Source organism: Oncorhynchus keta, unplaced genomic scaffold (assembly GCF_023373465.1).
Source record: "Oncorhynchus keta strain PuntledgeMale-10-30-2019 unplaced genomic scaffold, Oket_V2 Un_contig_16759_pilon_pilon, whole genome shotgun sequence".
Taxonomy (NCBI): domain Eukaryota; kingdom Metazoa; phylum Chordata; class Actinopteri; order Salmoniformes; family Salmonidae; genus Oncorhynchus; species Oncorhynchus keta.
Genome location: NW_026280101.1, coordinates 95,223 through 115,000, shown reverse-complemented (window position 1 = coordinate 115,000; position 19,778 = coordinate 95,223). Strand labels below are relative to the sequence as shown.

The 19,778-nt window shown below is 45.2% G+C and overlaps 2 protein-coding genes and 1 long non-coding RNA gene across 14 annotated transcripts in view; 1 reads left to right on the top strand and 2 right to left on the bottom strand.

The window, feature by feature from the left end:
• LOC118363210 (serine/threonine-protein kinase 11-interacting protein-like) overlaps positions 1-9,934 on the bottom strand; it is a 45,096-nt gene extending 35,162 nt beyond the window's left edge. Inside the window, exons 1-18 of one of the 5 annotated variants that reach the window (XM_052503066.1) lie at positions 9,689-9,933; positions 9,487-9,566; positions 9,290-9,357; positions 8,865-9,067; positions 8,586-8,660; positions 8,390-8,485; positions 8,198-8,305; positions 8,014-8,085; positions 7,766-7,895; positions 7,094-7,197; positions 6,668-6,757; positions 6,501-6,542; positions 6,200-6,376; positions 5,118-5,199; positions 2,386-2,856; positions 1,973-2,196; positions 1,641-1,751; positions 355-568 (exon numbers count right to left, since the gene is read on the bottom strand). In XM_052503066.1, coding sequence (XP_052359026.1) covers positions 355-568; positions 1,641-1,751; positions 1,973-2,196; positions 2,386-2,856; positions 5,118-5,199; positions 6,200-6,376; positions 6,501-6,542; positions 6,668-6,757; positions 7,094-7,197; positions 7,766-7,895; positions 8,014-8,085; positions 8,198-8,305; positions 8,390-8,485; positions 8,586-8,660; positions 8,865-9,067; positions 9,290-9,356 — 2,266 coding nt within the window. In that variant the 5' untranslated portion in view covers position 9,357; positions 9,487-9,566; positions 9,689-9,933. Of the gene's footprint in view, positions 1-354; positions 569-1,640; positions 1,752-1,972; positions 2,197-2,385; positions 2,857-5,117; positions 5,200-6,199; positions 6,377-6,500; positions 6,543-6,667; positions 6,758-7,093; positions 7,198-7,765; positions 7,896-8,013; positions 8,086-8,197; positions 8,306-8,389; positions 8,486-8,585; positions 8,661-8,864; positions 9,068-9,289; positions 9,412-9,486; positions 9,567-9,688 lie in introns of all 5 variants that reach the window. The other 4 variants (XM_052503064.1, XM_052503067.1, XM_052503065.1 and 1 more) reach the window with 4 other exon arrangements.
• Positions 9,935-14,751: 4,817 nt separating this feature from the next.
• The window catches only part of LOC118370016 (insulin-like growth factor-binding protein 2-A), a 28,079-nt gene continuing 23,052 nt past the window's right edge, over positions 14,752-19,778 (top strand). The window contains exon 1 of the mRNA XM_052503062.1: positions 14,752-15,265. Coding sequence (XP_052359022.1) covers positions 14,878-15,265 — 388 coding nt within the window. The 5' untranslated portion in view covers positions 14,752-14,877. The remainder of the gene's footprint in view (positions 15,266-19,778) is intronic.
• LOC127919466 (uncharacterized) lies at positions 15,944-17,667 on the bottom strand. 8 transcript variants are annotated; one of them, XR_008103049.1, is made up of 3 exons: positions 16,948-17,667; positions 16,557-16,752; positions 15,944-16,500 (listed from the first exon to the last, which is right to left on the bottom strand). It is a non-coding gene; the product is annotated as an uncharacterized LOC127919466 (long non-coding RNA). The 8 variants fall into 8 exon arrangements; XR_008103046.1 differs by having other exon boundaries at positions 15,944-16,528; positions 16,585-16,752; XR_008103050.1 differs by having other exon boundaries at positions 16,585-16,752.

The following is a 19,778-nucleotide window of genomic DNA, read 5'->3' as shown; positions in this document are numbered from 1 at the left end:
TGATGGTCTGTGTGTGGCACAGAAAAAAAAAAAATGGAATACTAACCCATTGGGGCGGCAGGGTAGCCTAGTGGTTAGAGCGTTGGGCTAGTAATTGAAAGGTTGCAGGTTTGAATCCCCGAGCTGACAAGGTTCAAATCTGTCGTTCTGTCCCTGAACAAGGCAGTTAACCCACTGTTCCTAGGCCGTCATTGAAAATAAGAATTTGTTCTTAACTGACTTGCCTAGTTAAATAAAGGTAAAATAAAATAAATAAAAAAACTGACATCAGTTTGGATATTGTAATATTTGAATAACAGTGCCTTTCCCTAGCATGCGTGCATGTGTGTTACTGTACGAGTGTGCCTCTCTCACCCAATCCATCTTCTCTGCACTTGTTCTTCCTCTCCTCCTGCTCTTCCAGTCCTGTCCATCCTCTCAATCTCCCTCTGTCCTCCTGCTTCTTCCCTTCCCGCTGTGTGAACTCTGACCCACAGCGGAGACACTGCAGGCAGACACAGCTGGGACGACCCTCCATGACCCGCCGCTCATTCTCCTCCACCACCCGCGACAGGACCTCTGTCAGTGCCTAGCAACAACACCCACCGTATTTACAATCATGTATTTTCCAAGATATTCTTTGAAACTTTAATAACAGTCCTTGTATTTTCCGATAGAACAGTTGTATGATGACAGGCTACTTCAAATTTGTATTGTACCCACATGCAAGTACAAACAAGAAAACAGAACATTCAGAATACAGAACATTCCAATGGCTGCTTACGTAAAACACACAAAAAACAAGATAGATATCATTGGGCCTAAATGAGCTAGGCCTGACCTGTAGGACTGATGGCAACATCCATGGAGTACTGACCACAGCCTTGTGGACGTTTTATAACTGTTTGGACGGATCCTTCTCTTCGGTAATGATGTGTGTGATCAGTCTCCGGTCTGCTGCCAGTAGAACATCCTAACCCATTCATTGATGATAGGCCCCGCTTTACTGAAGTTGCAAGCCAAGAAATTGCGAGACACAGTATCTCGCAATATAATGCTGTTTTTGATTGCAGATAGATAGGCCTAGTGCCCGGTTCTGACTCCGTCTGCCTGGTGGCCGACCTACAAAAAGTGCCCCTCCCTCTCCTCTCTGTCCGTCTGTCCCTCGCTATGAAAGATGTGAGTGTTTGTGTTCTCAGAAGTACGGCAACTTATCAGTCTCCTCCGTTCCAAGAATACTGAATCTTCGGAGTCAATCTTGAAACTCAGAAATGGGAGTCAACATCAGGAACCGACGTGCAAGGAGTCGAGGTATCAATTCTATTGGAGTCGACACTCTCCAACACTACGTCATCATCGTTAACAGTTCGCAAAAATGGCAGAGAAAGACAAGCGACAGCAGCGTAGTCCTGTATGGCAATACTTTCAGAAGTTAAATGAGAAGGAAATGCAGACAGAGGTGGAGTTGAGGTGCAGTAATGGTAGTACAGGTGCAATGCTTAACCATCTGAAAGGGACATACAGGGAGACCCAAAGCGTTGCTAGCAGCAGAGTAGCTGCATTGTGAATTCATGGTGGAGTTTAAATGGAAAACTGACTTTAAAAAATGTCTGTTTAACCGGTAAGAACATTTTCCATTTGTCACATCCCTATTGTGTTACCTGCAGTGCCTCCTGGGGGTCATCATCCAGCATAACATAGCGTCTCCTCCTCCTCTCTCTGCTGATGTAACGGAAGTGAAGCTCTACAGCAGGAAGAGTTCGCTCCACCTCCTAGAGAGAGAACTATCTTTAGAACAAATACAAAACATATACTTCTTTCATCATTTCAGGCAACAACAAAAATAAAATAAATAAATAAATCACCCCCCTTCCTCTCGGCATAATTCCCCTCCCCAACCATGTCTCCCACCACTCACCTTTCCTCTCCTTCCATCCCTCCCTCCCTTTCCTTCCATCCTCCCTCCCTCCCCCATTCCCCTCCCGCTCCTCACCCTCTCAGTCCAGGTGACCTGGGACATGGTGAACCTCCCCAGACTGTCCAACTCTAGCCGGGCCTGCAACTGACCCCTGCTCATGTCCACCTCCAGGACGTGTCTTGGCTTGACCCTGAGGAACACAGGACACTGGGCCCTGTTCTTCCTCCTCAGCCCCTCCTCCTCCTCTGATGATGATGATGATGATAGTACTCCCACAAGCAGGGGGTGACACAGGTCAACTAGAGAGAGACGAAAGAGAGGTCAAAAGTTGGCTCAGCATTGCCCAATTAGTTCCTTTGGAACCCCCCAGACGTTGCACATTTTGGTTGTATTCCCGCTCTAGCACAGCTGGTTGGACTAGTTGAGGCTGGATGATAAGTTGTCTACTTCAATCAGGTGTGCTACTGCTAGTACTGAAGTGCTCCTACCTCCCAAGTCCTCCTCCTCTTCTTCCCTGGTGTCCGTGGGTGTCACCGGTATCCCCTCTAACCCCTGACCCAGTCCCTCTGCCATAGTAGTCTCCAGGGTGGACTCTGTGTGCCCGAGGCTGTGGTCAGGCCACTGGAGGGTGGACTCTGTCTCCAGATCTGCATCCCAGTCTGAGGCCTCCTCCTTGGGCTCAGACGAGAGCAGCGGGGGGGGTAGAACCTCCGGGACTTCCAGCTCTGGAGAAGGGGGCTTAAAGGTGGCGGGGCTTGCCTGGATGGGGCTGTTGTTGGTTGGGGAGGGGGTGGCACAGAGACTGTTGTTGAGGTGTGGAGGAGCTGGCCTGTCCGCCTTGTCTAGGGTGGTGATTGGCGCACCCTCTAGGTGATGCTGGTAGCGCAGCCAATCCTCACCCAGTTGGTCCCTGAAACTGTCCATGCGTTCTATCTCCTTCTGGTGAGGGAGAACGATGTCTGAGGGGAGAGAGAGGAGGTTTATGTTATATATACACTGCTCAAAACAATAAAGGGAACACTAAAATAACACATCCTAGATCTGAATGAATCAAATATTCTTATTAAATACTTTTTTCTTTACATAGTTGAATGTGCTGACAACAAAATCACACAAAAATGATCAATGGAAATCAAATTTATCAACCCATGGAGCTCTGGATTTGGAGTCACACTTAAAATTAAAGTGGAAAACCACACTACAGGCTGATCTAACTTTGATGTAATGTCCTTAAAACAAGTCAAAATGATGCTCAGTAGTGTGTGTGGCCTCCACGTGCCTGTATGACCTCCCTACAATGCCTGGGCATGCTCCTGATGAGGTGGCGGATGGTCTCCTGAGGGATCTCCTCCCAGACCTGGACTAACGCATCCGCCAACTCCTGGACAGTCTGTGGTGCAACGTGATGTTGGTGGATGGAGCGATGTCATGATGTCCCAGATGTGCTCAATTGGATTCAGGTCTGGGGAACGGGAGGGCCAGTCCATAGCATCAATGCCTTCCTCTTGCAGGAACTGCTGACACACTCCAGCCACATGAGGTCTAGCATTGTCTTGCATTAGGAGGAACCCAGGGCCAACCGCACCAGCAGATGGTCTCACAAGGGGTCTGAGGATCTCATCTCGGTACCTAATGGCAGTCAGGCTAGCTCTGGCGAGCACATGGAGGGCTGTGCGGCCCCACAAAGAAATGCCACCCCACACCATGACTGACCCACCGCCAAACCGGTCATGCTGGAGGATGTTGCAGGCAGCAGAAAGTTCTCCACGACGTCTCCAGACTGTCACATGTGCTCAGTGTGAACCTGCTTTCATCTGTGAAGAGCACAGGGCGCCAGTGGCGAATTTGCCAATCTTGGTGTTCTCTGGCAAATTCCAGACATCCTGCACGGTGTTGGGCTGTAAACACAACTCCCACCTGTGGACGTCGGGCCCTCATACCACCCTCATGGAGTCTGTTCTGACCGTTTGAGCAGACACATGCACATTTGTGGCCTGCTGGAGGTCATTTTGCAGGGCTCTGACAGTGCTCCTCCTGCTCCTCCTTGCACAAAGGCGGAGGTAGCGGTCCTACTGCTGGGTTGTTGCCCTCCTACGGCCTCCTCCACGTCTCCTGATGTACTGGACTGTCTCCTGGTAGCGCCTCCATGCTCTTCGATGCTCTTACTGAGGGAAGGAGGTTGTTGGCCAAGATTTCGCGATACATGGCTCCATCCATCCTCCCCTCAATACGGTGCAGTCGTCCTGTCCCCTTTGCAGAAAAGCATCCCCAAAGAATGAGGTTTCCACCTCCATGCTTCACGGTTGGGATGGTGTTCTTGGGGTTGTACTCATCCTTCTTCTTCCTCCAAACACGGAGAGTGGAGTTTAGACCAAAAAGCTATATTTTTGTCTCATCAGACCACATGACCTTCTCCGGATCACCATCTGGATCATCCAGATGGTCATTGGCAAAATTCAGACGGCCTGGACATGCGCTGGCTTGAGCAGGGGGACCTTGCGGGCGCTGCAGGATTTTAATCCATGACGGCATAGTGTGTTACTAATGGTTCTTTGAGACTGTGGTCCCAGCTCTCTTCAGGTCATTGACCAGGTCCTACCGTGTAGTTGTGGGCTGATCTCTCACCTTCCTCATGATCATGGATGCCCCACGAGGTGAGATCTTGCATGGAGCCCCAGACCGAGGGTGATTGACCGTCACCTTGAACTTCTTCCATTTTCTAATAATTGCGCCAACAGTTGTTGCCTTCTCACCAAGCTGCTTGCCTATTGTCCTGTAGCACATCCCAGCCTTGTGCAGGTCTACAATTTTATCCCTGATGTCCTTACATAGCTCTCTGGACTTGGCCATTGTGGAGAGGTTGGAGTCTGTTTGATTGAGTGTGTGGACAGGTGTCTTTTAAACAGGTGCAGTTAATACAGGTAATGAGTGGAGAACAGGTGGGATTCTTAAAGAAAAACTAACAGGTCTGTGAGAGCCGGAATTCTTACTGGTTGGTAGGTGATCAAATACTTATGTCACGCAATAAAATGCTAATTAATTACTTAAAAATCATACAATGTGATTTTCTGGATTTTGTTTTACATTCTGTCTCTCACTGTTGAAGTGTACCTATGATAAAAATGACAGACCCCTACATGCTTTGTAAGTAGGAAAACCTGCAAAATCGACAGTGTATCAAATACTTGTTCTTCCCACTGTATATATAGTAAACGTTTACCTTGTATAGAGGACTGTGGTCTGGGTTCATAGTCATAGTCACTGGGCTCTGAGATGCTAGCCCGTCTCACCCTCACCTTACTCTGAAACAACACAGATGGATATATATATTATACACACAACATTCCAGAAACATGTTCCTTCTCCTCTGCCTGTATTGAGTTGCTCATTCCAAATGGACCTTACCGCGTAGACACCCCCTAGCCCCGTAGCTACCCCTAGCCCCCTTACCCCGTAGACACCCCATAGCCCCGTAGGTACCCCCTAGCCCCCTTACCCCGTAGACACCCCCTATCACCCTTACCCCGTAGACACCACCTAGCCCCGTAGACACCCCCTAGCCCCCTTACCCCGTAGACATCCCTTGGCCCCCTTACCCCGTAGACACCCCCTTACCCCATAGACACCCCCTTACCCCATAGACACCCCGTACTCCATAGACACCCCCTACCCCATAGACACCCCCTACCCCATAGACACCCCGTACCCATAGACACCCCGTACCCCACACCCCCTAGCCCCCTTACCCCATAGACACCCCCTAGCCCCCTTACTCCGTAGACACCCCCTAGCCCCCTTACCCTGTAGACACCCCTAGCCCCGTAGACACCCCCTAGCCCCCTTACCCCGTAGACACCCCTAGCCCCCTTACCCCGTAGACACTACCTAGCCCCCTTACCCCGTAGACACTACCTAGCCCCCTTACCCCGTAGACACTCCCTAGCCCCCTTACCCAGTAGACACCCCCTAGCCCCGTAGGTACCCCCTAGCCCCGTAGGTACCCCCTAGCCCCGTAGACACCCCCTAGCCCCGTAACCCCATAGACAACCCTAGGTACCCCCATAGCCCCCTTACCCCGTAGGTACCCCCATAGCCCCCTTACCCCGTAGGTACCCCCATAGCCCCTTTACCCCGTAGGTACCCCCATAGCCCCCTTACCCCGTAGGATCTTGATCCTATCAGAGGGTTAAAGCTATTAAACATGTATTTTTTCTATCTGGTCAGGGTTTTAAGAGGTACACAGAGTGGCTTGGGGATGAGGACAGAACCCCAGCCTCTCAGTGAGCTGTGTAGCTGACTTACTTTGGCTTTCTTCTTGCGTTGTCGTGTCACTCCCACCTCGCTGACCGACAGGCTGTCACTCAATTCCCCGCCCCCGCTGGACACTACTTCCTGGTTACCCCGCTCTGGAGCCCTGGTGATCAAGGGCGAGGCCTGGGACTGAAGCTGCCCAATCAGCTGTCCCGGTTTGGGTAGCACCTGAAGGCGGTACAAAAGTGGCGAATCCCACAAATGAACTTAAAGTGGACATCAACAAGTGACCAAACAAGACTAGAGAAGTGTTGAGTATATGCCTGCTGACCCACAGGAGTGGCCTACTCACTGACAACTCTGAAGAGGAGAGAGGGCTGCTGTCTAGTCTGAGCTAGAGGTGAGAGAGGGGGAAAGACAATATTAAACTCGAGGAGACAGAGAATCATGAAAAAAAGACTGGGTCCAAATTCAGCTTTCCGATTTTTCTCCCTCCCTCCCCCTCTCACTCTCACTCACTCTGAGGTAGGCAGCCTTGGGGGAGAGGTGGCGGACAGTGCGGGTTCTGTGGGTTTTCTGGAAGAACAGTGGGTTGCCCTTAAGAGTCAGCTAAGAAGAGACAGAGGCTACAGGTCAGCGGGTCTGGGATAACAACGAGGCTACAGGTCAGTGGGTCTGGGATAACAACGAGGCTACAGGTCAGTGGGTCTGGGATAACAACGAGGCTACAGGTCAGTGGGTCTGGGATAACAACGAGGCTACAGGTCAGTGGGTCTGGGATAACAACGAGGCTACAGGTCAGTGGGTCTGGGATAACAACGAGGCTACAGGTCAGTGGGTCTGGGATAACAACGATGCTACAGGTCAGTGGGTCTGGGATAACACAGAGGCTGTCACACAATAAACTACTGATAAGCACACTTCTAAGTTCTCTCTCTCCTTCACCATGTTGAGACTGTGAAGCATAGACAGAGGAGCCAGCTGGGAGTGATCCAGTAGCAGGTTGTAAGCCAAGTCCAGGTGCTGTAGGGATGACAACTGCTCCACTCCTGCATAGGGTCACAGTCACACACACAAATCAGACATCTAGGCATCTCATACTGAGACGGGGGCAGAGTCAGCCATCCAAGACTAACAGAGACTTAGAGAGTACACTGAACAATAGGGAGTCAGTTGGGGGAGAGAGATGGGCAGATAGGCAGTACTGGCAAACAAACGCTGGAGCATGCCAGTATATTAATATATTCCTAGCTTCCTGTTTATCTATAGCCCCCAACTGTTTGTGGACACAAGGCTGTAAACAGATCCAAGGCTTTGATTGGCTGATGTTCTGGTCTTGTACAAGGCTTTGATTGTCCCTCTCTCTTCCAATACTGATAGAGGTCAGTTCAAGGGGTCATGCATAACAGATAGTATTGAGGGAATTTGCAGATGGAATACTATTGCTAACTATTTGGTATTGATGATTTTTGGCATACGTTTAGGGATAATATCAATATTAGGGTTGTGGTAAAAAAAAAAAAGTTTTTTTAAATATCCCATTATCCGTAGAGAAACCACCATACTATCATTCATTATAGCATGACCAGATGGTGTCTATCAGAGGTGTTACAGTACCGTTGATGGTCTCCAGCTCGTTGTTTCTGAGGATGAGAGTGAGGAGTTTGGCTCTGGAGCTAAAGCCCAGCGTTGGTGCTCTCTGGAGATTGTTAAAGCCCAGGTTGAGGTGCTCTAGCTCACTCAGAGGCTGAGAGAGGAGGAGGAGAGAGACAGTAGATATGGATATAGCCCAGTGCAGTAACTTACTGCATGTCTCCAACTCTGACCCCTCTCAACACACAGACACAAAACCTATCCACAAATACCTTGAGAAAGTCAGCACACTCCTGGATTTTATTGTGACTAAGATCCAGAGACTTCAGAACATTCAGTAAACTCTAAAAAAGGCAGAGTGACTCACATTAAAACATGGCCAAAAAAGTGATACACATTAAAAACAAATGTGAAAGTCAGTGTATAAATAAACCAGAGAGCAGGAGCATGTCTTACCAGTGACTCATCCAGGCAGACTATAGCGTTGTAGCTGAAGTTGAGGGTGTGCAGCTCCAGCCAGGGCAGTGCAGAGCTGAGATCTCCTCCACACAGAGACAGTAGCTCCTGTAACAATAACACTGGCTCAAACTCCAACACAAAGGGGTCTGTTATTCAGAAAGAGAAAACGGTGAAGTGTGTGTGTGTTACCTCCAGGGAACTGAGGCTCTTGGAGCAGGTGAAGACCTCTAACTGAGAGTAGACTCCCCTCAGGTCCTCCAGACAGTGAGGGGGGATACGCTTCAACTGGGAGACAGAACAGGCCCAGAGTAAGCCAGATTCTTCTATATAAAACATTTATACTGTTTTGTTAAAAAGGAGAAGCGCACACATTTTCCTCCCATACCTCTAAGGACTTGAGAGACTTGAAAGGAAAGATCTTGACCACTGACTGAAACCTCGACCCAGGTGGATTGATGAGCTAGGAATGAAAAACCAAAGAACATTATATAGAGTGCTATAGCGCCACCTAGTGGCTCAATTAAATTCCCTAAGATGTCCACTTAATTCAGTTTTATAGTTGGAACATTTTTGTTTATGAAGTGCTGAGCAATTTATGCATACATCTATTACAAAACTGTTCACAAATAGAGCAGGACGGACACACACACACACACACACACACCTTGAGGGAGACAGTCTTCTGCAGCACATCGAACAGGAACTGGAGCTGCAGTAGGGAGGTGGTGTCAGCAGGGTGTGAGGGCAGAGCCAGGAAGCCATGTTGGTGAGTCCTGGAGAGGAGGTACTGCTCAAACAGACGACCTAGGTGCTGCAGAGAGTCTGCCTGTAGAGTCAGGGTACTGCTGCCGTCAAGCACAGATGCACCTGGAGAGAGGAGAGACTATGTTAACACACCACTTAAAACCAGCAGTTATAATGCAACATAAAATATATTAAGCATGTAGCTACAGTATAGCTATGAGGCCCTAATAATTTCGAACAACGTCAAAAGAACAGATTAGCAGGTCTGGGATAACAGGGGCTATGTCCAGAATATGTTTTGGGAGACAGACATGATTTCAAAAGAGGATGGTGATGTTACTATACCATGATTCCGAAGCAGAGTGGCCAAGCTGTTGACAAGGGTGGATTGGCCACTGTGACATCCAGCCATCCTGCAGGTAAACAATGCACCATAAAAATAGACGAGAAGACCGAGACAGATGATTCTGGGGAAATGTGACACGTGCAAACAACCCAAACAATAGCAGAAATTGTTAAAATAAAATACGTTCTCAACTTACAGTGTAGAGATGATGGACGCTAACTTGTAGAATACTGGTTAAATACCAGCTAGCTTGTTAGCTACATCGCAATGCAGGACCTGCAGTTGTTTGTGAACGTTAAACTGGGCTACTCACAAAGCCAACACAAATCTATCTCAAGCTAGCTGTTGTAGCTTGTCTTGGATAGCATTCCAGACTATTTATTGAGACAACAACATACCTTACCTATCTTATGTGACAGTCAAGCAGTGGTCAACATCGACATTCCCTTCCGATTTCCAGCAATACGACAAAAACATCAGTCAAATAACTTCAAGTGTACTCGGTTGTCGATGTTGACATCTTCACTTGGACTGATGTCACGTGAGGAAGTTTCGAGAAAAATATACAGTGGCCCGGAGAAACCAAATTTCAAAAGGCTGAAACAGGCGTTTTCGTAACTTGTGCCAATCAATGGATATTGAAATGTTATAAATTAGCGAGACATCTCTAAAAAAAAATGTACAAAATATGACTCAAATTTCAGATTCAGTCTGATTTCTTGGCCATAGCCACCACTAGATGGCTCCCTACCTTAAGAAGCAGGATGGATCAAATCATAGGGGATCAACAATATTTACTTTATGACAGTGACAACGCAATGGGGCATTTCCAATTTGCTAATTTGTTAATCTTTATTAAGTGCATTCTGAGAACACTCAGCACATCTTTCTGGTATGCCTTATCGCCCTTTTAAAATGTTCTGGATGTTATCTTTACAATGGAGTGGAAGGACAATACACAGTTTTCAACACTGCAAGAAGTAGCCAGATGTAACTATGCAAGGCACGCAAAATAGTATCGTTTAGCCTACTAAAGACTTTTAACAAATTTGTAATTGTGAGGAATTAAGTAAAGTAAGCATTTTTACAAATAGGCCTACTACCAATGCCTTTGCGGGGATCCTTTAAGTTTCCACCTTTTAAACCAAATGTCCAAAACGAAGTGGTTTCTCTAATATAAGCCTGTACCGTTCATGTCTTGTTGCTAGGCAACACGCACACACGCACACACACGCACACACAAGACAATCTTTTTCCATTCGGGACTGGGGATGTTTCCATGTAAGGATTTATGTACGGTAATTTGGTAAACATTTCCATCCCCTGAGATGCTCTGGCAGGAAAGGTTCTCTGCAGACCAAGCATGCACTGAAAGCATGTTGGGACTGTTTCAAATTCTCTGATTTTTGGGATTGCATTAACATCAAGCAATATGATTTATGTTATAGAAAACATGGACCAACTAAACATTGTGGATTAGTTGGCTGCATTTTTATGGGTGGAAATGCCTTCTAAAAAAATCTCTAATTGTGTGACCTTGATTTTCCATTTCAGTTTAGACCATTCAGTCTGCCATCTTCTGTTTGGGATTCTCAAAGTATGATCATATGGTTACAGAAGTAAACAAATACACAATGCTTAGGTTATGTTTAGATGTTTAGATGTCTTTGTGTGTATGAAGTGTTGGATTACGTTTATATTGGCACATAGATCTGGGAATAAAAAGTTTTCCACAATCCTCAACATTTCTCTATTTATCCAATCAGTGACTCAGTCAAATGAATGTCAATTAAGTCTAATCAACACACTAAATAAACCATGCTCCTTCACTGTCCAAACGCTGCTCTCAAAATGGAAGAACAATACCTGACCATCCCCCAGCAAGCACAGGTAACCTAGCCTGAAACCTAGCCTGGAACTCCTGGAACCTAGCCTGGAACTCCTGGAACCTAGCCTGGAACTCCTGGACCCTGGCCTAGAACCTAGCCTGAAACCTAGCCTGGAACTCCTGGACCCTGGCCTAGAACCTAGCCTGAAACCTAGCCTGGAACTCCTGGACCCTGGCCTAGAACCTAGCCTGAAACCTAGCCTGGAACTCCTGGAACCTAGCCTGGAACTCCTGGAACCTAGCCTGGAACTCCTGGACCCTGGCCTAGAACCTAGCCTGAAACCTAGCCTGGAACTCCTGGACCCTGGCCTAGAACCTAGCCTGAAACCTAGCCTGGAACCTAGCCTGAAACCTAACCTAGTCCCACATCTGTTTGGGCTATTTTTTTGTGTGACACTTACCAAAAGGGTTGACAAAACAGCACAAAAATATCTGGGACCAGGCTACGGGAAACCTCCACCTCCTTTGTGGCCTTTTGCACAGTAGGCTACATGTAAATACAACATGGTTGTAAAACGATTCCTCTATTGGCTCATAATTGGCAGAGAACAGAGGGATGATTCAGGATCAGGACATGTCAAGTCAAGGCTTTTCTTCTTCCAGAACAAGGTCAAAGGACCATATCACTGTCCCTGTTGTCTTCACTGCATTCCAAGGGCTTGTTTTAACTGTTGCAAGTGAACCAGTGCGGTTTACTTTTAGCCCTGAACAAATCAGGCCTGTTAGAAGGCTTCAGCAGGTTGGATTAAAGCTTTCTTGGATCTGTTGTAGCAGCTTACTGTACTGTACTGTACTGTACTGTACTGTACTGTACTGTACTGTACTGTACTGTGCTGTATGTCAGAGAGAGAGAGAGAGAGCAAAACCTCACTAGTAAAATATAACATGTGAGTCAGTAAACTTCTCAGGTCACAATTCATCACAATACAAACATAGGGTGTGCCCAGGCATCAGGCCAGGCTATTGTTCTTATACATTATTGTCAGTATAGCCAGGATACTGTTCTAATACATTATAGTCATTATAGCCAGGATACTGTTCTAATACATTATAGTCATTATAGCCAGGATACTGTTCTAATACATTATAGTCATTATAGCCAGGATACTGTTCTAATACATTATAGTCATTATAGCCAGGATACTGTTCTAATACATTATAGTCATTATAGCCAGGATACTGTTCTAATACATTATAGTCATTATAGCCAGGATACTGTTCTAATACATTATAGTCATTATAGCCAGGATACTGTTCTAATACATTATAGTCAGTATAGCCAGGATACTGTTCTAATACATTATAGTCATTATAGCCAGGATACTGTTCTAATACATTATAGTCAGTATAGCCAGGATACTGTTCTAATACATTATAGTCATTATAGCCAGGATACTGTTCTAATACATTATAGTCAGTATAGCCAGGATACTGTTCTAATACATTATAGTCAGTATAGTCAGGATACTGTTCTAATACATTATAGTCATTATAGCCAGGATACTGTTCTAATACATTATAGTCATTATAGCCAGGATACTGTTCTAATACATTATAGTCAGTATAGCCAGAATACTGTTCTAATACATTATAGTCATTATAACCAGGATACTGTTCTAATACATTATAGTCATTATAGCCAGGATACTGTTCTAATACATTATAGTCATTATAGCCAGGATACTGTTCTAATACATTATAGTCATTATAGCCAGGATACTGTTCTAATACATTATAGTCAGTATAGCCAGAATACTGTTCTAATACATTATAGTCATTATAACCAGGATACTGTTCTAATACATTATAGTCATTATAGCCAGGATACTGTTCTAATACATTATAGTCATTATAGCCAGGATACTGTTCTAATACATTATAGTCATTATAGCCAGGATACTGTTCTAATACATTATAGTCAGTATAGCCAGGATACTGTTCTAATACATTATAGTCAGTATAGCCAGGATACTGTTCTAATACATTATTGTCAGTATAGCCAGGATACTGTTCTAATATATACAAATATAAACAGGTCCTCCAACTGTCCTAGGCCCATATCGGAAATATGCCCTTTTCTAATCAAAGGGATTTCTGCTCAGTGTCGTAATGTTTCACTTCATATCAATCAAATGTTATTCGTCATATGCTTCGTTAACAACAGGTGTGGACTAACAGTGAAATGCCTACTTACACATATTGAAATGAACTATAGCTCTTTACATATGCATAGAAACAGATAATGTATTCATTCACTGCATGAGGAGATCTCACCCAGCGCTCACTATCAATGTGGACCTGTACTTTATCTAGTGTGTATATTGACTTAATAATTCTGGGGGGAATTTTAGGTAGCTGAACTTGATGGGAATGGCATTGCAATAACCACTGGCCAGATACTGTGGCCTGTTACCCCATTACCTGGTGGCCGTCCCCAGACACTGGGCAAACTCTAGCCCCAGGCCTTGTTTATAAACCAGGCCTTCTCTGCTTCTTCTCCCCAATGTTGCTTTTTATAAAATTACATATGAGGTTCTATGCAAACACCCCCAGCATCATCCAGATGCCCCCCAAGATACTGGCCCCTTCAGAAGGGCCCTTTCTCCTCGCGTCCGCCCTCAAGGCCGAGCCGGGATGCCGACCATAAATAGGTGAAATACCATGAAATCAGAGGGCACCCACAAAACAAAATAATCCACATTTATATCTGTGACTCCATGCCTGGCTGGAGAGTATGGTTACAGTATATATGCAATGTTTATTTCTGTGCCCTTAAATAAACAGCAATTAGTCTCCCGGGCAACCACAGCACTCACTGGACGGGTTAATGGGAGCTTGTTTGGTATGTAAGCACGACACCTCAGCGCCTGGCCCCAGCTGATCAATAGGCAACATACACAGCGCCCACCAGGTAGGGAATGGCATGCAGCGTCTGGGCAGGGCTTTCATTAAGTGTCCATGGACGTGGAAGGAATGCTTGTTGTTTATGTTTGTTTATTTATTTATTTTCTGGAAGAGGGTGCATGCTGATAAAAATAAACATGCTACAGTATGGAATATTGCCTCTCTCAGTCTCAGGCCCAGCCAAGGGAATGCTGCCTCGTTTTCCTCCATTGAGTTGCATGATACTACCACATATGACATTCTCTTCTTGCCTTTCCCTATTGTACAGTGTATTTTTTGCACATTTCCAACAATAGTACTATTACAAATAGGCTGCATAGCCTATAATGCGGATAGTATCTAGAACTTACATTTCTTAGTTTCCATTGATCAGACTCATTTTAAATAGAACGTTTAAAGGGCATCACTTCAGTGTATCCTATGTGTGTTTGGGTTTGTCTGACAGTTATTTCTGCTTGTTGTAATAAATCACCAAATCTATCTATATACAGGCCTCATCAACATCAACAGTTGGCCACAGACATAATGTAAGTTGATTACAAAATAACAAGTCATTTGGACTGGTCTTAAGTATACTTGTGCATGAAAACTTGAGAGGCTATATAATATTTTCGTCATAGCACAAAATTGCCTGTTTAGGGTTTGCCTGCTGCTCTTCCATACGCACCACTGGTCTGACGAGCTGTCAATTAATCTGCGGTTGGTAGGACCCTGCAGAACTCAACCCATCCGCTGGCTTCACCTGTTCGCATGCACAGTTATTTTACCTGGAGTTGCGTTCCATCGCCTCACTAAATGACAAGACGTTCCACGCCGAGGATGATAGCGTATTTAGGCTGCAGCTTGCTGCTGCTGTCGGTGGCTTTCGTGGGAGCTTCTTTCGCGGAGATGGTCTTCCGTTGCCCGAGTTGCACCGCCGAACGTCAGGCTGCGTGCCCGAAGCTCACCGAGACCTGTGCAGAGATAGTGCGCGAACCGGGCTGCGGTTGCTGCCCGGTGTGCGCCCGGCAAGAGGGCGAGTTATGCGGCGTGTACACCCCGAGATGCTCCAGCGGACTCCGGTGTTACCCGAAGCCGGACTCCGATCTGCCTCTCGAGCAGCTGGTCCAGGGGTTGGGGCTGTGCGGACACAAAGTGGTCACCGAGCCCACCGGGAGCCAGGAGCACCGGGAGAAATTTAGCGGTCAGTTTCAACAAGCTTGATACATTTGCAATGTTGTAATGGAACAAAGAGGAAGTTTAGGAAGTATGATCATTAGTATGCGTTAATCTGTAATTGCTCTGTCATTGGGGTGGTTTACAGCCTTTAGCATGGACCGTATTGTGATTTATTTCATTCGCAGCAGTCTAAACTAATGATTTTGGCTTCCATTTGCTCATAGAAACATTTAAACTGTAATTAACCCGCTCTAAAACGCCTATTTATTTGAATTATTTGTTATTACACAGGTATAACACTTTTATAACACCATTTTATCAAGGTACTTTTGCCTTTTACATGTACCGAATTGAACTGCAATTGATATAAGCCTGTATTTGGCATTGGGCTATATGTCCTAATCACAAATGAAAGAAACGTTTGCAGGTAGTATCGTCCATCAGTCTCCAACAACAACCAGAACTACACTGGACTAGTTTGACTTATTGACCTCCATGTGTTGACTTATTGGACCCTTGCTGGGATCCAATAGACTCCCTTACCTATCAATATTATTCCTGTATAACATACACTGTATAAGCAAGCCTATACTGTAAGACGTACTGTATGCTTGATTATACCCTGAAATAACATTCCCAGCTTGTATTTTACACAGAAATCCCAAAACATTCCTATTGAATTGGATAATATGAGAGAGGAGAGAGAAGTAAAATAATACCACATTGATTGGAAATTTGGACTTTGTACTTTGACCCCAACCACTGTCAACTAGTGTCAACTGGAGTGTTTGTTGAAGCTTGTTCAGTATGCTGTGATTTCTACTAAACCTAATGTCAATGTCCCCATCTGCCAAATGTAACATTTGATTAGATTATGAAGGAGTACCTGTGATTCCTGAATAGTTCAAATGGATTAGGGCCAGGTCACCACAGACAGTAGCACTAGAAATGCACGTGGAGTAACCTACACTTGCACATGTAGCCAGAGATAAGTTGGGTCTTAGGAGGTAGTGGTGTTCTAATACTATTTCTATGGTGGAACTCTTCGTGAAATAGCTACTTGCAGTCTGCTTTGCTACAGCCAGATGCCACAGTCCTAGCCTACAGTACAGTGAATTGCCATGACGCCATCCTATGTTTCTCTGCTCAAACTGTTTCTCTTCTACACTGACTGTTTCTATGTACACAGTACTATCATGTACACCTGGGTTACACAGTACTATCATTTACACCTGGGTTACACAGTACTATCATTTACACCTGGGTTACACAGTACTATCATTTACACCTGGGTTACACAGTACTATCATTTACACCTGGGTTACACAGTACTATCATGTACACCTGGGTTACACAGTACTATCATGTACACCTGGGTTACACAGTACTATCATGTACACCTGGGTTACACAGTACTATCATGTACACCTGGGTTACACAGTACTATCATGTACACCTGGGTTACACAGTACTATCATGTACACCTGGGTTACACAGTACTATCATGTACACCTGGGTTACACAGTACTATCATTTACACCTGGGTTACACAGTACTATCATGTTACACCACCTGGGTTACACAGTACTATCATGTACACCTGGGTTACACAGTACTATTATTACACCTGGGTTACACAGTACTATCATTTACACCTGGGTTACACAGTACTATCATGTACACCTGGGTTAGTACTATCATTTACACCTGGGTTACACAGTACTATCATGTACACCTGGGTTACACAGTACTATCATGTACACCTGGGTTACACAGTACTATCATGTACACCTGGGTTACACAGTACTATTATGTACACCTGGGTTACACAGTACTATTATGTACACCTGGGTTACACAGTACTATCATTTACACCTGGGTTACACAGTACTATTATGTACACCTGGGTTACACAGTACTATCATTTACACCTGGGTTACACAGTACTATCATGTACACCTGGGTTACACAGTACTATTATGTACACCTGGGTTACACAGTACTATCATGTACACCTGGGTTACACAGTACTATCATGTACACCTGGGTTACACAGTACTATTATGTACACCTGGGTTACACAGTACTATCATTTACACCTGGGTTACACAGTACTATTATGTACACCTGAGTTACACAGTACTATCATGTACACCTGGGTTACACAGTACTATTATGTATACCTGGGTTATACAGTACTATTATGTACACATGGGTTACACAGTACTATCATGTACACCTGGATTACACAGTACTATTTTGTATACCTGGTTTACAGAGTACTATTGTGTACACATGGATTACACAGTACTATTATGTACACCTGGGTTACACAGTACTATTATGTACACCTGGATTACACAGTACTATGTTGTACACCTGAGTTACACAGTACTATTATGTACACATGGGTTACACAGTACTATCATGTACACCTGGGTTACACAGTACTATCATGTACACCTGGGTTACACAGTACTATCATGTACACCTGGGTTACACAGTACTATCATGTACACCTGGGGTATACAGTTCTATAATGTACTTCAGACAGAATTCACAGTATGTTACCTGTAAAAACAAAACGGGGCAATGTTTATATGACTCCCTTTCAAACAGTCCCTTATTAACCACTTCCTTGCAGGTTTAAGCATCCCAGTATACGGAGTGATATAAACTTCTGGACACAATCTGGTGTTACACACGTTTCCTACACGATTTCAAAGTCTAAATAGGCCGATGTGCGAAACCACAATCTATGACAACTCAGGCCATGGTAGCTACATCACATTTCCTGCTTGTTGAAACAGAGTAAACCTTGGGATAATTAATAGCAGTAACACTTCACTTTAATTAAGGGCTTGTTTAATAAAGGACTTGATTAATAAAGGGCTTGTTTAATAAAGGGCTTGTGTAATAAAGGGCTTGTTTAATAAAGGGCTTGTGTAATAAAGGGCTTGTTTAATAAAGAGTTTGTGAGGAGTTTATAGGATCAGTTTATAAGTCAAACATAAAACGCATTGTTTAACAGTCACATCCGCTCATGTACCAAAATAATAATCTCTTAATTTACCTGTCTTTCTCATCTGGCAGAACACACGTAATACACACAAATGCAATGAGTTGTCGAATAAAGCTTACTTTTTACTGTTATTATGTGAACACGTTATAACCAAGGAAAACGTGTTCTGCATTCTCCAAGATTGGATCACTGGGAAATGCAGAGCAGCCTATATGCATTCCTTCATGCTACTCATCTCATGCTATACAGGCCTTAATGCATGACTGGCATGTAGCCTTTCATCCATGGAAGACGTAATATGAAAACCCTCCTCAGTGTCTGTGGTGCACCCTGTGTCTCCTCCTTACCTGAACCCTGTGGTGGATGGGCATCTTTGCCCACCAGCCTAGCGCCTAGACAGTAGCCCCTCATTGTCAATATCAAGTTGTACAGCTACAGTCGGTTTACTGTGACGCATCAGAGAATGATGTAAATAGAGACGTTGGGGCGAGATTGATTCCACAACAGGCAGACGGGGAGTATATCATATTATTACGTAAAGACACGTCGTAGTCAATAATACATCACGCGTATACAAAAACATACTATTAAAAACATATATTTAAGAGAAGGGTAGCGTCCCAAATGGTTCCCTATAATGGGCCCTGGGAAAAAGTAGTGCACTCCTTTGCAAAAGAGACCCTGCTAAAATAAAGGTTAACTAAATAGGGTGCTATTTGAGACACACCAAGGTTCATCACTCATCCTCCCATCAGGATCACATCGTTGGGCTGCCACTTATCCAACAGAGGGAGGGTTACCCCACCCACAACCCCACCCACAACCCAACAAAAGACTAACAAAAAAAACTCTCAAAGCTTTACAAGGAAAACAGATCCTGACCATCTGGCTGCAACTGGGCGGTGGAATAATACGGCTCCCTAACGAGGGGTATTCATCTGTACCTGCATGGGTCCACTGCCGGGGTGCCCAGGCCTCTAGACGGTGCCCGCAGGCCCGAAATAGCCCCTGATAATCCCTCCTGCTTCTCTAAAACACAGGCATCACTGCCATCCACCCCTGGGGCTGCAACTTCACCCGAAGCCATGCTAAGAATCTCAGCGGGCCTCAGACGCGTTCCAGAATAAACCTGCTCCCTTCCTCTCTCACTCTGCTTTTCTCTCTCTCTCCCTCTCCCTTTCATTCTTTCTCTCTCTCTCTCTCTCTCTCTCTCTCTCTCTCTCTCTCTCTCTCTCTCTCTCTCTCTCTCTCTCTCTCTCTCTCTCTCTCCCTCTCGTTCTCTCTCACTCTGCTTTTCTCTCCCTCTCCCTTTCATCTCTCTCTCTCTCTCTCTCTCTCTCTCTCTCTCTCTCTCTCTCTCTCTCTCCCCCCCTTTCTTTCTTTCTTTCTTTCTCTCGCTGGCTCCCTCCCTCCTTCCACTCCCCTCTCTTTCTTTGGTGCTTGGAGAAAACACAAGCTATGTCTGAAATGTTACTGAGCTGAGTGGGGTTGGAAGGGGACCTGTGAAAGGGCTTTG